Here is a 16495-nt window from a genome sequence, read left to right on the forward strand (position 1 = left end):
ATTTGCAAATGAGTGGGTGCTGGACCAGATTTTAGTTTTGTCAACTATTAACGTCACATATCTACCCCTTTTACTTACATCAATGTATGACCCTAGTCTACATCGATTTTTGAGGTACCTAAATAATTAATATGCATGACGTACAGTCAGAGGCGGCGTTAGGCGTGGGCGACATGGGCCAACGCCAACGCCTACGGCCTCTCGCGGTCCGAGGGGCCTCGTGCCTTCAATAAGTATATCTCGGACACACTGTAAAAATATTCGTTATTTCTTGTGCCACCAGAGGGCCTCGCTAAATGTACCTTGCCCACATACAATTTTGGTCTTGCCCCGCCACCGCGTACAGTCATAAAAACTATTAGCTAGCACCATACTAATATTATTTATTCAGCGGTGCTAAGGAAATAGTTTTGCTGACTGTACATGCACACGCAAATAATTCGGCTGAATTACATGCGCATGCTCGATGCGCTGTGTGCAATAGGAGAAGAAATTGTGAATAGTATGTCTTTGTCTTGTCTTGGCTTGGGGTCTTTGGCAGATAAAAGCTTTTACTTAATAAAAGACTATGGATATAGTTTGTTTGTAATGAGCAAAATATTGTCTCTATACAATGTAACGAACTAACACTGAAAGCATCTACAATACACGTTAAAAACCTGAATTCCTACTGAACTAGAAATTTTTACTACATATTTTGTATGCTTTTATTTTGCCACTAACCCCCTAATTCATAATTTCATAAACGTCGACTAAAGTCCAATATACGTCGGTTAACTTTAGTAGACGTTTATGAATAAGGGGGTAAAAGTTTACTAAAAGAAACTTTCTCATAAGTATAAAATAAATAAGTTGTTGTGCGCTGTGCGTACCCCTCCCTTAGCGATCCGTTGCAGAAAGCCGGGAAGATAAAGAAAAAATGATGAAAAATAAAATAAATCCAGCTCAGTAGGAATAAACGCCGTAAAACTATCACTAACACAAAAATTAACAAATAAAACAAATATTGCACAAAAACTAAAGCTAACTCTGGCCCTTCACTGGAGAATTGCTTATTTTGCTGCCCGTAGGTGCTTCATGTTCCGTAGGTGCTTGTTCTGATTGCGGTGCGTCATATTGTGTCGTAGGTTCAACATACTGAGTATTAGGATCAACATATTGTGTATTCGGATCAACATATTGCGTAGCAGGATCAACATATTGTGTTTGATCATATTCTTGTTGATACCCATCTGTCGCATAATTTTCATATTGTCCTTCATATTGAGCGTTAGGATCAGTATATTGTTGTGGATACTGCTCGTAATTCTCAAATTGACCTTCTTGATAATTCTGATCGTAGCCTTCAGTTTGTTCGTAATACGGTTCGGTTTTCTCTGCGTAATTTTGATCAGGATTCTCGTAACCTTGTTCATATGCTTGTTCTACATTTTCTACAGGATATTTTTCTTGGTCATGTTGTTCTTTTTCATATTCAACTTCTTTCTCATCAGCTATGTCCTCTTTAATATTATCATCAAGTTGTGTTGGTTCTGTCTGTTCTGCAAGTCTTCTATCTGGTTGGTTGGTATGGTCTGGTTCTTGGTAACTTTTGATAGATGTTCGAGAAGCCTGTTTGCTCAGAGGTCTGTGGTCTCTGGTGTCTGGTCTGATGTCTGGCTGGTCGGGGTGTCCGGTGGGGTCAGCTCGGGGATGGTCTGGTCCGCCACCGGCGGCGGGAGGTGCATTTCGGTCGGTTGAGGGTAGGTGCGGGGTTGGTGCTAAAATATTTGATTAATATTAATTATTATAGTATTTGCTAATTAACTATTCTTTACAATGGCACAAAATAATATTGATTACTTCTTCAAACCATGCATACAGATCTATATTTTCTTTAAAGATGAACACATCTTTAAAGAAAATATTACCTTTAGTACTTATTGGGAAGTAAAAATTGAGATGTATGATGTAGATGTATCTCAAAATTTAAATCTTAAGTTTTTTATTAACTCTGCGAGAAAGGTAAATTTATGCGACATATTATTAGCTAGAGTCATACAAATTTTTCATATAGAGGCAAGATCATAATTATGTCAATGTTCTTAATTTTCAAGGAAATAATACACTTATTAATAAGTGGTGAACGGTGTTGGTCACACATAGTGTAAATAGTGTTAAAATACTTTATATTTAAGCCTTTCTTGTAGTGACTGTTAGTTTACCTAAAAAAAAAAAACAAAATAAAATAAGGATACAAATATCGAAACTAACAATATAAATAATAATCACGATACCTCTGTAGTACTTGAAGTCAATTTGGCTATACGTGGTGAAGATGACAGAGTTGTTGTTGTATTACTTAAGAATAATAAATGGAATGAAATAAATGATCAAGTATTTTGAGCAGTTTTTATTAATATCGATTGAAGACAATATCAATGCTGCTAATTATGAAAATTTTTGTGGAGTTTATATTGATATTGCTATAGATGACAATATAGCAATGTTGTCCACAATGAATAATTTTGAGAAGTTGATAATGCGGATAAAGAAGACAATAATGCCACTGACCTGTGCGAGGGCTAGGCGACTGCATGGAGCGCCCCAGGCTGTCTACTTGACGCTGCAGAGTTGCCAGTTCCGCCCTGAATCAGAAGTGATGCACACACAACTCACACACAAGTGCAAAAATCTACACATTTACTTTATGTAAAAATGTTTTAACTTTTGATTCTACTCGTATATTCAAGAAGGGAAAAGGACATAATATGATTATCTTTTGACAAATTGTTGATGTTTAGGAACTGGATTGATTTAATATTTAATTTTTCATAGCAGATATTTATATTATGTTCAGATAGAGATTTACTTGATCAGAATTTTTGTCAAGGAGGTGTTACAGTATGAATTATCTCTGATGATTCTTTCAGGCTCGGTCCGGGCCCCTAGTCTGTTAAAGAAAAACCTTTGTTTATTTTATGCAGAGCAACGTCGACGCGAGCCAGAGCAAACATGTCATTTAAAAAGCAACTATCGCGATAGTATTAAGGTTCAAATTTATGTGACAGAGATCATTCAGAGATCAATTAATAGCCACCAAGGTGGTCATTTTTTTTTGAGATAACAAAACGTGTTATCCCCTAATTGACTGTTTCATTAATTTTAACCATATAAATAGGATAGTAAATTTGCTTTTTAAACGAGCTTGTTCCCGTTACTTATGTCGGGGTTATTGGCAGTAGCAGTGTAATCGCTGCATAAAGGAAACTATAACCTTTTGTTTAACAGATTAGGGGCCGAGCCCGAAAAAGTCATTTCAGATAATTCAACAATAACGAGCCTTCTAATTAAGTTTCTATAAGATTGTTTCTAGATTTAAATGAATAAGTTTAATCTGTCCTAATTACATGAACATGCTCAGCGTCACTACTGTCACTATCAAACATTACATATACTGCCAATTCTAAATTTCTAAGCAGACTATTCTAAACTACAGTCCCATCACCAACATCAAACGAACTCTTTACCTTAACAGGATCATCATCAGAATCTATTCTATCAATAGACAAATCGCTAAATTGTCTAGTTAGCGCTCCTTCGTCATATCTTCTAAATCTATTCCTATACGGTGTTGAAGTGTAATAAGTGCGGTCTAAGTCAAATGAGCTATTGGGGTAGCCGCTTAAAGGCGTGTAGCTTCGTGCGATGGTAGTTGTGCAGTACTTCTTATGGGAAGACCACAGGTTACGCAGTTTTCTCATAAGCTCTGCGTTCCTGCAAAGCAATTGTGTTTTTTCCGTTCTGAAAAATTTAATGGAGCTGTGAAATTACATGATTGAATGATATTAATAAACAAATAGAGGTATATATAAAACAAAACATAAAAGTAGTTGTTTTCAAATATAATATATATATGAACACAGCATCTTAAAATCATTAAAATATGAAAACAAGAAGAACGATAACGCAAAAAAGGCATAGTCATCATAATATACCAATTCATTGAAACGAAATAAGAATATGAAATAATAAATTATAGTGATAAGTGTCAGCTACAATTCTCCATTCCTAGTTTACTTAAACTACATAAATAAATATAATAAATAAGAAGTGAAAAAGTAATAATAGGTACTTTATTTTATTTATTGCACACATAATTAATTTATCATTACCCATTAAACATACCTACTAAATGTTTCTAAGTTTACAACTTCGCATATCTACTCTAACAAAACGTTTCAACATTTATTTTTAATCGATATTTACTTCAACACTGATTATAACAATACAAAAACAAATATAAACAAACATTTGAAATTAGTTTGGAGTTAGGACCGTTAAATATTATTTAAACGTTTTTTTTTTATTATTAATTCATAAATGACAAAATCAACACCGGTAATTTTAATCGTTAACTATCAACTTCAAATTTATTACATAAAGTTTTAAGTTTTTTATAATATTAGCTTTAACTAACTACTTCAAGCATCTACAATTGCACAAACCCTAGACCTAAATCTTTCGCGTTACTTTCAGTCACAGATAATTCTCGTATAGTGGTCAGTTTATTTTCTGAATAGTTTTAATTTTCATTGTTTTCTTGAGCTTCTGATATTTCAGGTTCTTTTGTTTCTTCTACCTGAGATTCCGGTAGGTCATTTTCATTTTCATCATCTTTTAGATGTTCAACGATTTGCTCGTCTACTTTAGTAGTTGTTTCTGGATCTTGTTCTGCGACTGTATTTGTTGTAACGGTATATTCTGACTTCTCTACGATTGTGTTTTCTCCTTGCTTTTCAACTGTATCGTCTGCTTGATTTTCTAAATCTTTTTTAGGTTCTGGGGAAGCGGGTGCAACATCAACTGTGTTATTTCCATCTATGGTTTCAGGAACATCTTCTTTCTCAACCACCATAGGCTCACTATCGCTACTCTCTACTTTGCTTTCTATTGGTTGTTCCGTCTTCTTCAAAACTTGAACATCACTATCAGTGACTTCCATGCTAAATGTGTTCAAAACTCCTTTTTCCTCTTTCACTTCAACGACCGCTTCACGTCTCTTCTTATCTTTCTTCCTCGGCTTCGGTATTAGTTTCACGCTTATGTCAACTTTGATCGGCTCCTTTTTCTCCCGTAAAAAGGGCTGTTGAATCATAAGCGGCAGATTGTACACCTTCTCTCCTCTCTCTTCGAGATCCTGATTGGTCGTCAGCGGGCCAATGGTGATTGGCGCGTAATTATTCGACGAATCGGACTCTTTTGCGGAGCGGCGCCGGGTACGGCGGGTCGAGGGATCGCGGGATCTTGAGCGATCGCGCTGTGTTCTGATTGGTTCGTCTGTACGGCTGCGACACTGCGTGCCTGCCACCAATAAAAACACAGCACGACGTTAGAAACAGTTCGAGTTTAATGGGTAATGATAAATGATTGATTAAAAGTGCTTCTTGGTTTATTTCAAACTGATAGTGATAGTTAAGATCATTCTTAAATGTATCGTTATTTGTTATGTCATCGACTGTAAAATGCGTGTGAATTATTATCTTTATAAACTACTAATAAGTCATTGAGTGTTTTATGTGTGTGTGTGTATGTGTGTGTGAATTCTTATCTATCAGTTTCAAACGATCCAAAGTTTGAAGTAAAGTGAGCGTTATGATCATGCATTAGAGTTGAAATTTATTCGTACTTGTGCCTACGGTTTGCGTCGTCTAGCTTGTCTGTGAGCAAACGACATTCTCCGGTGAGTTTCTCCATCAGACTGTTTTGTGAATGTATCATGGACTCCAACTCGGCAACCGTTTTTGCTGCGGGACCAAATGTTCCAACTTTACTTTTTAAAATTTACAAAGGTGCTAATAAAAGCGTTCCTAAAGTTATAAAGTACCTTGTCGCTTTAAAAGGTTTAGAAGTGCTTAAAGATCTTGCTGTATAAGGGGAAATAGATGTAATTAAACAATCTGATGAATAAACTATTGAAGTCAAGCCCTTTCACGATACAGTAAACATGCATAAAGATGAAAGGGTAAAATATGAATGTTTTGAACTTATCGAAATAAAATAAAATGTCAATGAAAATTTCAAAACATCAATAGTTTACCCATTGGATTACCCAATTGTGTTTGAAAGAGATTCGGAAAATATTGAAGTGTGCATTTTGTATGGACCCTTACCGTGTTTATTCTCAATCGATTCCAACATTGATGACATCTCTTTTTCTTTCTTGTTCTTCTCAGGAGAATTTGGAGTTAAACTCTTCATGTTCAGCTGTGGATGTCACATGTTATTAAAACAATGTTTTTATCCAAATACTAAAATTGATAACATCATTTACCGAGTAGATGAAGTCATAATTTTTATAGATTAAATATTTAGGATAACTAATGTAGATCTTATTCCATCATCGAATATATTTGTAACCCTCTAGTTCTAAACAACAATATATACAAATACAATACCAGGTTGTTCAATCTCACTGGGTCAGTGGGCAAAAGTAATAAATAGTTACTCAAAACTGACCGGACTTGGACTTCGAGATAAAGAAATAAATAAAAAGATATGAATTTTTTTGGAACTGATTACTAAGGTAAAGGTTACCGAATCTGATCTGACGGTTGATGATGATAAACATATAAAGTCATACCTCCTTCTCAAGAGTGGAGATCTGTTCGGTGAGACGAAGATTCTCTCGTCGTGAGTGCACCAGGTCTGCATCAGCGCGGTCTAGACGCTGACGAAGCGACTGGATCTAAAACAGGTTAGTCAAATAAGGACCAATAAGAATCCTTCGCGTAATAGTATACCAAAAAATAAATTTGCAAGAATGTTAATTACTTACTTCAAGATTAATTAATAATGAGATTCAAACTAATGCTTTGAACAAAAGTTTAGCAGACAAGACAATTCGGAAGATAGTCAAAGGTACTCCAATATGGATCGGAATAGAAGATGTAATCCTCAAAAATTAAATGTATTTGGTGTTTGTTTGTTTGTCCTAAATTTAATCTACAAAATTTATACCTCCGAGTTGAGCCGATTAGCCTCGTGCTTCGCCTGACGTTGGTGACGCTCGATAGCCAGGCGAGCTGAAGCCAGTTCCTCTTCCATAGAGGCCTTCTCAGCGTGAGCTTGAGTTAAGTCGGCTTGAAGTGAAGCTGGGTAAGAAGTAATTAAAGTAAATACTACATGTTGTCTTTTGAGTTTTTTGAGAAAAAGTTGGTGGGCTAATGCTTGTTTTCACTTCTATTTTTTTGTAGTAAAAAAACTCTAATTGTCTTTTCGGAAAACGCCATTGCATATTTTGGATACCTTAATTTAAAAAACCATTGGATTATTGGCGAATTGTTTACCTGTCTTGCTCTTCAGCTCCATCTTCAACTCCTCGATGGCGGAGTTCTTCATGGACAGTTCTCGCTTCAGCTCGTTCTCTTCACGACGCTGACGCTCCAGGTCCAGCTACGGGATAAATCATACTTATCTTCTATAGTTTGGCAAACACAACTTATCAGTCAGTAAGAGCCAGGAAAATTATACTCATCCTGTTCTCTTGGGTGCTACTACTAGCGTAAGACAAAGACAGAGAGAAGAGTATTTTTCTCTCTGTCTATGTTTGAAATGAGACAGTCCTGGGCCAAACTATTGTTTATTTATGACCCACTTTCACTCTACCACTAAAGTCTGTCTAAGCTATCTCTGCACCGACTTTGTTGTAACAAAGTGTGGAGTGTCTAAATAAACAACATGTTATCATAGAAATTTTTCATTTATGGTGACACTTTCAAACTGCTCATATTGAAAACTCTGTACAGAAATAGTTTGGTCCAAATCTAAGTATGAATCTACCTCTATGAAACCAGAACTAAGGTAAACATTTGGAAGGAGAGCACAATTTGAATTGTTCATCTGCAGAGAATGCTTCAATGACAATAAATCCCCGACTTCGGAAATAAAGAAGTTTTAACCGAGTTCGAAAATAAAGGATTTCTCAATTCCTCGGAATAATTTTTCTTATCTCTTTTTTTAAATTTCGTTTCACCATTTTTTTTGAAGAATGGATCGATTTGAATAAAAGTTTATTACGGTTTGTTGCTATTTGCTTCAAAGTTAGACTCATTGTAACCACGTCAGGATCCTGGGGTCATTCTACTCTCATTCCCCTGGAATCTCATTCGCCTGGCTATATTACCTATTCGCAAATTCCCAGGAGATTACGCTTAGCTGTTTGGTTGTAGCACTTGACACAAGTTACATAGTCACCAAAAATGAGATGCTAATAAAGCGGAATTTCCTGGGAATTTACGAAAAGGTATGGCCAGAGGAATGAGATTTTTGTAGAATGACCCTCTTATGGATGTGATCCTAGTAAAATTAAGGTAACGTGACTAACCTGTAACTTCGCCACACTGTCATACTGTGCAGCTAGCTCATGCTGAAGCGAGTCGCAATGTGCGTTGTACCGCTGTTCCGCGGCGGAACGCTCTTGTATGGCGCGGCGGGATCCTTCGCCGACTAATTCTCGGATTTTGGCGCGTTCTGATGCAAGATCCTCCTGGAGAGTAGTTTGAATTTTTAAATACAACCATTGCGGATGTAAAGATTGTATCTATATAAGATATCACCGAGCATGATAGCGATCAGAAGAAACTCGGGAAAGCGGCCCACAGCGGAGCGATAATCAAACCCAATAACTGTTTCTCACTTGACAACAAGTATATTGATATACTTAACTTTAAGTTTTACATTTACTATGATTCACTTTATTCACAAAGGATGTCGTTACTCGTTACTCCGTCGATTTTGTTATGTTGATTACGGGTAAAAAAACGAAAAATTTAATAATTCTGTAGTTCTGTAGTTAGGGGTCACTTTCGGTCACAGTTTTTGGTCGATTCATTTTTTCATCGATTTAGATCATGGTTGAGAGTCGGTTGGTAAGGACTACGGATGATGGAAATATTCGGCAATTAGTAATCATACCTTCAACCTGCGAACTTCGTTCTCCAAACTATTCCTCTCGTCCCGCAGTTGTTGTTCGATGACGTCATTACGCTTGTACCGCCCATCCAGGTCGCCATCGCGCTGTTCCAGGCTGGTCTTCAGTTTGGAGATCTGGGACTCCAGGGAGGATTTGTCTCTGAAAAATTAAATGCTGACCTCTTAAAATTTAATAATGAATAAACAGGAAAACTTAAAAATGTAAAATAAACAAGGAAATTTCTGTGTTGATGAAACTGAATAATACACCGAATTCACACGCTAAACAAAACATGCCGTATGGTCTTCATCAGCAGTTCCACTTAGTCACAGAGTGCTCTCCGAGAGAAAATTTAATGTGTGTAAGAAAAAAGTACATGTGCTTATTTGAAGAGTTCCTTATTAACGACAATGTGGCGACAATGGTAGGTACAGTCAGCATCAAAAGTAGCAGATCAAATAACGCTTCATAAGTATCTACCATTCTGTAACAGCTTAACAAAAAGTGATGTCTTTAATATAGAACAACTAAGAGTGTAAAAGATATATTTTTGAACGCGAATTTTAGAAAATTATCTACATTTGGAAAACTTATACGGAATATCAGATACTTTTGGCGCGTTGTTTCATCCGCTACTTTTGATGCTGACTGTACCAACTTGCTTACCATAATACTTGGTATTGGTTTTAGTGGGGACTAAAATGTATAACTAACCTTTGCAAATTGTCGATCTGCCGCTTAAAGCCGTCAAGGCAAGTTGAGTCAACGAGTCCAGAGGCAAGCTTACGCTTATTTTCGTTATTTTCATCCTGGAAGATTTTAAAAGTCATAAAATACAAATAGCAAGTGAAATAGATCCTACTTTTGCAGCATCTATTAAAATTATCAATAAAACTGGAGTTGAGTTGAGCATTTAAGTAGCATATTTGCAAGCAAAATGATCGCGAAATGTCGAAAATACAATTTGCATGAAAAACTTGATAGAATACTAAAACCTATTTAACGTTAAATCTTACCTGAACCTTCTTAAGGTCGATTTTCGACTGCGCTAACTGCGCTTCCAATTCTGAGATGCGTGACTCGAAGACTATATTCGGACCTTCGAGTCTCGTGGTTCGAGTCTTGGGCTTGCGTGTCTTGGTTATCGTGGCCTACAAATGATGCTCATTTCAGTAGAATGTTGAGGTATTTTGAAACTTAAATCAAGGATAGAAGGTTCAAAATTGACGGTTATGAGGTAGTTGTGGAGTGCACGGAAATAAATTTATAAGAAAACAAAGTCAAGTTTGCTGTTGAATTAATTCTAGTTGCGGAATTTAACATGCCAAGTATAAATATCAGAAATTGTGTTTTATTTACTAAAATCTCAGTGGGTAAGTGGGTTTGCAAGATATTTTAAAGGAACATTTTTCAGACCAAAAAGCAGTCTTAACAATTCAAACTGTACATATATAGTACCCAGAAAATTAATGCGGTATAGTCCAGGTAAGCTTGATATTTTCTTAAAATGGGGAAACCGGAAAACTACGTTCTTATTTTAAACTGTACTATACTTTAAACTGAACTGTCTTCTAGATCATCAATCTCAGAAGCGTGTGTAAACAAAAATCTCCAACATCGTCCAGATCGCCGGTCTCACATCCGTGAGTTGTAAACATGCAGGAAATAAACTTGTTTCATATTCCGCGCTGTACCTTAAACTATTCTACTCCCTGTACCTTATGATCGCTGTCCATTCCAGTGATATCCCCTAAACCATTTAGATCGTCGGTCTCCGACCCGTGAGTTGTAAACACGCGGGAAATCAGCTTGTTTTATGGTCTGTATCTTAAACTATTCTACCCTCCGTACCTTATGATCGCTATCCAGCCCAGTGCTATCTCCAACATCATCCAGATCGTCGGTCTCTGACCCGTGAGTCGTAAACATGCGGGAAATCAGCTTGTTCTTCTGAGCTTCGTGGAGATGCTCGTTTTCAGATATCACTTCTTTCACCTTGCCGAGGAGGTTGTTTAGTTCGTCCTAGTCGGTACAAAATATATTTAGTAGGTACCTTATTCTTAAACTTAATAGACAGTGTGGCCGTAATGTATGACTTTTTAACCCCAACCAAAACACTATATAACGAAACAAAAATCTTAAACGTAACTCAAACCTACATATATTACAATTGTAATTGGTACGAAAAATAACTGAAAATGACATCTTATCTCAGCTAAAATTTACTCGAAAATATCAGGTGCAAAAAATGAAACTACGAAATGCTGATGACTTAATTGTACGTCCGTCGCGAACCAACTATGGAAAAAAAGTATACTTTGCGAAGGTGCTCAGTTATTCAATAAACTGCCAAAAACCATAAAAGAAACAAAATCAATATCTCACTTTAAATCGTTACTTAAAAAACATATATCGAATAAATATTAAATAACGTAGATATGCAGAATTACGGTAATTTATATAAAAAAAAAAACATATAAGATACCTATTAACTAAACTTAAATATGTATGGTACTGACAAATGATAGAAACACAAATAAAACGAGTAAACAAGTATAACCTCATGTGTACAAATCGAACTACGCTCAGCGTACGCATCATGTCATATCTAGCTGTAATGACTCCGTGTATTACTTGTTTTGGTGTTACTGTCACTAGTTGCATGCATTTTCGAAAGCGCGCGGTCAATAAATATTTGTTTGATCAGGTACCCCTTTTTTACGTTTTAAAATGTTATAATTTAGTGCCTGTGCGCTCATATCCATATTATTATAATCTTTTCATTATTAATGTTTTATCTCGTGCAAGTGAATTGTAAAATTCTTAATGAGATTAAATGATCTTAAACCTTAACCTTAATGTGTCATCTTCAGAAACGACGGAACTTTCTCTCTCTCTAGATTTAGTTCTTTTTAGCTTTATAGAAGCATTCATGAATTCAAAAATATGTTTTTCAATTTGAACACCTGCTTGGAAAGGTCTTGCTAGACTTTAGACGGGAGTTGGTCTGTCAAAAGACCTCCTGAGATGGGGAATTGGGCGACAAGGTGATACATTCTGCGACTGTGGAGTCCCCCAATGAGACAGTGTTTGTTGTGCTCAATGATATGCACTGAGGAAGGTCTCCTGAGGGTTACACCCCGAAGGCTAGAAGTGATAAAGCATTGGCAAAAAAAATGTAGTTTTAAGAAATTTGAACCCTTCACGCGAATAAGAAGAGAAGAAGAATTCACAATGTTCGTTAAATGGACTCTGTTTAAATATAACTTAACGTATAACGTATATACCCTCTATTAAAAAATACAACACAAATAAGTAAAAGGGATCAGCAAACTAAAAGCGGTTCTTTGGACGTAAAATTGCTGTTATTCCAGTATTTAAAAAAAACTTGGATAAATACTTGTGTAGACGGAATGTTTGATCGATATTAGTGGTTCTTTGATATTTTAGGGACTATTTTTACTAGGCTTTAAAGTTTAAGATACCTACCCGGTCTCCTGCTGAGGGCAGGGCATTAGGGCACTTTGGCGGCGAAGTCATGGTATGTTGTGAGCAGCGAGTGTTAACGATGCTTACCCTACAGTACTGGCTCTCTCGCTCCAACTGCTCGATGTACTCTTCTTGCTTCTGGATGAAGTTGACGACGTCCGGATTGGTCCCGCCTGTCAGATCCGCTGGAGCGGTCGCTGGAGGTATCGGAATTGATTTTCCTGATGCGAAATCGAATTTAATTAAAGGCATGCATAAAGATATGTGGTGGAATGGTGTTATTTAAGCTACACTCTAAAATATGTCTCTAAGTATTTCAACTCTCCGAATTAATTTCATAGAGCTTTCTTTTAAGAATCCTGCAATCTAATTCCGAAAATTTGGTTGAGGAAGACCTAGCAGTGCAGTGGCACAAATATACCTACATAGCTATAAATAATATCTGTGCCGACGATGAATTAATTGAAATGTTGATATTTTTTTATGATATAGGAGGCAAACAAGCATACGAATTGCCTAATGGTAAGCGATTACCGCCGACCATCGATACCTGTAACACTAGAGGGGTTGTATGTGCGTTGCAGGCCTTTTTTGACGGGAATAAGCTCTTTTCTTAAAGGTCTGAAGGTCGTATCGGTCCGGAAAGATAGGCTGAAGAAGCCTCCACGGAGTTTATGTTTTGTTTGTGAATCTCAATCACCACTAGGTTCAATTCAATGTTGAAATTTTAGAGCAAGAAGCAAGAATCAAAACATCAATCATTATTAAACCTGTATGCGGCGTATAGTTGTCAGGACTGTGAGCATACAGCGACGCATACCTTTTTGGCGGTCAAGCGTGGCCGAGGTTTAGCCGGAGATACTTCTTGTTTACGTCCCCATCGAAATCGTCCAAGTTCTTTATGGAGGCTTTTACATTGAGACACTCCGGCTTATAAGAGGTAGGTCACAATTATTTCCTAGATTCTTCAGTCAACTAATAAATTTAAGGACGGAGCCTTACGGGCAATAACAATGGGGCCAGTACAGCGGTGTCACGCATACGACATCGAGCCAACCGTGTAGTCTAACGCCACAACGTGATTGGTTGACGAGTTCGCATCACGCGCGCGATTGGTCGCAACTAGTCGCGTTAGACTGTACTATTGGCTCGAATTCGTGAGTGACACCACTGACCTAGCAGCATTCTTAGTGACCGTAAGGCATCCTTAGATATGATAAATCCTGTCTGCACCAAGTTTTCACCGATTTTAAAGGGACAATGTATCGATACGAAACATTGCCACACTTGACGACGCGTACGGAATTTTGACGAAGCATCCTGTACCATTTATGGAGTATATTTTCTTACCTGTGTGCGGTGCATAGTTGTTCAGACTATCCGCATACAGCGACGCATATTTGGCGGTCAGGCGCGGACGAGGTTTGTCCAAGAGATACTTCTTGTCCAGGTCGCCGTCGGACTCGTCCAGGTTCTTGATGGAGGCCGAACCGCCATAGCTACGGATCTGAAATTGAGGCCTATGTTACGACACAGAAATTGTGAAATTTCTACTAGACTTACATACTCGAGAGACGTAAAAATAGGTCTTTTTGTTGAGAACCTCGAAATAAAACTTTTGACCTAATATTTCATTTGAATAAGTAAGCGCGGTTCTTAAGATTGCCTATTTCCAAAATTTCATACTTTTTATAATTGTAATTGGGTCCAAGTAGTACCATAGACAAAACTGCAAGTTCACATGAAAAATAAGAAAAATAAAAAATTAAGAAAATGATGGCCCTTCTTAGGCGCTTAGGTATACCTTATTTAAATGTAAATGCTTCTAGACATGAAATAATTATTTGCTGTAAAACAAGCATTGATGTCTTACAGTTCAATTAGAACATGGCAACTGACATCAACTCCGTATCCGTAGTGGATAAAGGTTGTCTGGAAGAGATCGCTCTGTAGCGATAAGGCCGCCTGTTGTTTACCTCCATCTTCATGTATTATATGTGTTTCCATGTACATTTATTCAGGTTGTGCAATAAAGAGGATTTGCATTGTATCTGGATGACAGGTGATACGAAAAGTCACGTGACTATTACCATGCATTATTTAAGTAAGTATCGATTGGCGTTATCTATCGATGATTGGCATCTTGACTAGGCCCCCGTTTGTTATCATTCCCGCGTTCATTTCGGACTTGTCCGTACATGTATGTATCTATGAGCTCAAGCGAGACGCAGGCACGAATGATAACTAACAGGAACCTATCTATCATTCAGATATGATTTTGGTGTCAGGTACCTACACATCATTGGCCTGTTATTTCTTACGCGTTATAGTTTCAGAGTTCACTCATAAATAAAATTAGTATACTTACACTAGGCGCATAGTTTCCAGATAAGAAATATCTCAGCTTCGACACAGCCTCCTTATAGGCCAGCTCGGTGTAATCTGGCACTCTCTTCAATCCATAGTCCATCTTCGGCCTCCTATACGAAAAATACGGATAACTCATTGTTACCAACGAAAACCTAACCTAAATCTTACTTTTGTAATTAAAAACCTACTTAAGTCACATTTTAAAAAGAAAAATAAAATTTGAAAAAGGAACGCGTAGTGTTGCGCATTGCGCCAAAGTTTTGTGTGCAATGGTTTTGGGTTTCGAAATTCGTATTGATTATACGTTGCCATGTTAACGGTTGTCAAGTAAACAATTTGGTTGCTAGGGTTGTAAGTTGTATCTAGTGGTGATAGTCATTACAAGTTGATTATTTGACGTCATTAGCATGATTAATTAAATTGTTGATTAGGGCACTTGAGAACAGAGTAGTAACTACGCTGATTATGTGTCTCTCTAATCCAATATTTTTTTAATTAAAAAAGTATATGTTACAAATTTATACTGCGAGCGTTATTTTCAATATGAGTAATAGGATTATTTAAATAGTAAGCATTTGTTTTAGTGTTTTTAATTTTAATATGTTTTCCGATTTGAAATCAGACGTTGTATAAATACATTAATTTTGTAGATTTAGTCGAATTATCGATTTTCAGACATTGAATAATTCGCGATTTATTAAACTTTATTTCTTTAATAATTTAGCAACTAATCATGTATTAAAAAGAAAAAAGTTTTTTTTTAGAAAGCAAAATGACTTGCCTGACTTTGGAACGTCGCAATTTGCCGTTGATCTCCTTATCGGATCCAACACTGGACCCGCTCTTCGTCCTGTACCCACTTATCTTCGGCTTCGTCAAGTAACTCGTCGAACCCATTATTGAAAAACACACCTTTTCTCAATTAAATAACGTTTAAAATCGATTATGTAAAATAAACAGTTACTGCGTTCTTTCAAGAATTTTAAAAATAATTTATTGTAATTATAACTTTATTGTATTCGGATTAAAGTTTAAAATCGTTAGGTTAGTAATTTTTATACTAAGCCACTGCCAGTTCTATATTTAAATTTTTTACGAGAATTTTACAAGCAATTTTCAAAATTGGAATGCATTTTGAACGCGCGCCGTCGACGTGGCCGTGGAAAAAGGAATGGTTTTTGAAAGAAGTCTCGATGCTTCCTGTGTTTTGTCTCTTTCACACTAGTGCTTTGCGGTGATATGTCTATCTTTGTCGAACGGAAAAGTTTTCTTCGGGATGGCATAGGCCAAGAGATGCATCCGTTTTTGAGACAAAGTTTTGAAATCCTCTAAGAAAAAAAAGTTGTATTTTAGTGAATTAGATATTTGATAGCAATATAATACTTTGTGACTAAACCTTGAACTTGGTAGCTATTCAACTAGGTTTGTATCTATTTTATCCAATTACTTTCAGGGTCACTGCTGTATGTATTTATTTACCTACTTTTTAACATTTTTTAAAAAATAATTAGAAAACAGTGTACTTAAATGCATTGATCTCGTTATATATTTGTAAAATCATGGAAATATAGTTTTTTGAGATTTGAGAGCTTATTTTTAAGATAGTTTTGTTATTCAACCTGGAGTGCGTATTGTAAAAATATTGAGTATCCATGGATACTAGAAATACATTCATTATCAAAG

The 16495-nt window shown here is 36.4% G+C and overlaps 1 protein-coding gene across 9 annotated transcripts; it reads right to left on the minus strand.

Moving 5' to 3' along the window:
* Nucleotides 1-573: 573 nt before the first annotated feature.
* On the minus strand, nucleotides 574-15966 carry LOC133530897 (serologically defined colon cancer antigen 8 homolog). Of its 9 annotated transcripts, XM_061868963.1 has the most exons (17): nucleotides 15594-15966; nucleotides 14811-14922; nucleotides 13793-13949; nucleotides 12530-12663; nucleotides 10805-10975; nucleotides 9970-10104; nucleotides 9668-9762; nucleotides 8956-9112; nucleotides 8366-8527; nucleotides 7329-7434; nucleotides 7000-7133; nucleotides 6623-6727; nucleotides 6153-6246; nucleotides 5669-5786; nucleotides 3510-3783; nucleotides 2554-2627; nucleotides 1565-1760 (listed from the first exon to the last, which is right to left on the minus strand). In XM_061868963.1, exons 1-16 carry the CDS (start codon nucleotides 15707-15709, stop codon nucleotides 2565-2567), a joined length of 2133 nt encoding a protein of 710 aa, XP_061724947.1. In that variant the 5' UTR covers nucleotides 15710-15966; the 3' UTR covers nucleotides 1565-1760; nucleotides 2554-2564. The 9 variants fall into 9 exon arrangements, with proteins under 9 accessions (XP_061724941.1, XP_061724943.1, XP_061724947.1 ...); XM_061868957.1 differs by lacking the exon at nucleotides 3510-3783 and having other exon boundaries at nucleotides 574-1760; nucleotides 15594-15873; XM_061868960.1 differs by lacking the exon at nucleotides 2554-2627 and having other exon boundaries at nucleotides 15594-15957.
* Between the last annotated feature and the right edge of the window lie 529 nt (nucleotides 15967-16495).

Source organism: Cydia pomonella, chromosome 24 (assembly GCF_033807575.1).
Source record: "Cydia pomonella isolate Wapato2018A chromosome 24, ilCydPomo1, whole genome shotgun sequence".
In the NCBI taxonomy this organism is placed as follows: domain Eukaryota; kingdom Metazoa; phylum Arthropoda; class Insecta; order Lepidoptera; family Tortricidae; genus Cydia; species Cydia pomonella.

What these genes read in the sequence shown, in the direction of transcription:
- LOC133530897 (XM_061868957.1), bottom strand. Translation starts at nt 15,709, where the DNA reads ATGGGTTCGACGAGTTACTTGACGAAGCCGAAGATAAGTGGGTACAGG. An exon ending in GGCTGGATAGCGATCATAAG is followed by an intron (nt 10,105 to 10,804) that starts GTACGGAGGGTA and finishes CATCATTTGTAG; the next exon opens with GCCACGATAACCAAGACACG. An exon ending in GACGCAAACCGTAGGCACAA is followed by an intron (nt 2,628 to 5,668) that starts GTACGAATAAAT and finishes CTTCTGATTCAG; the next exon opens with GGCGGAACTGGCAACTCTGC.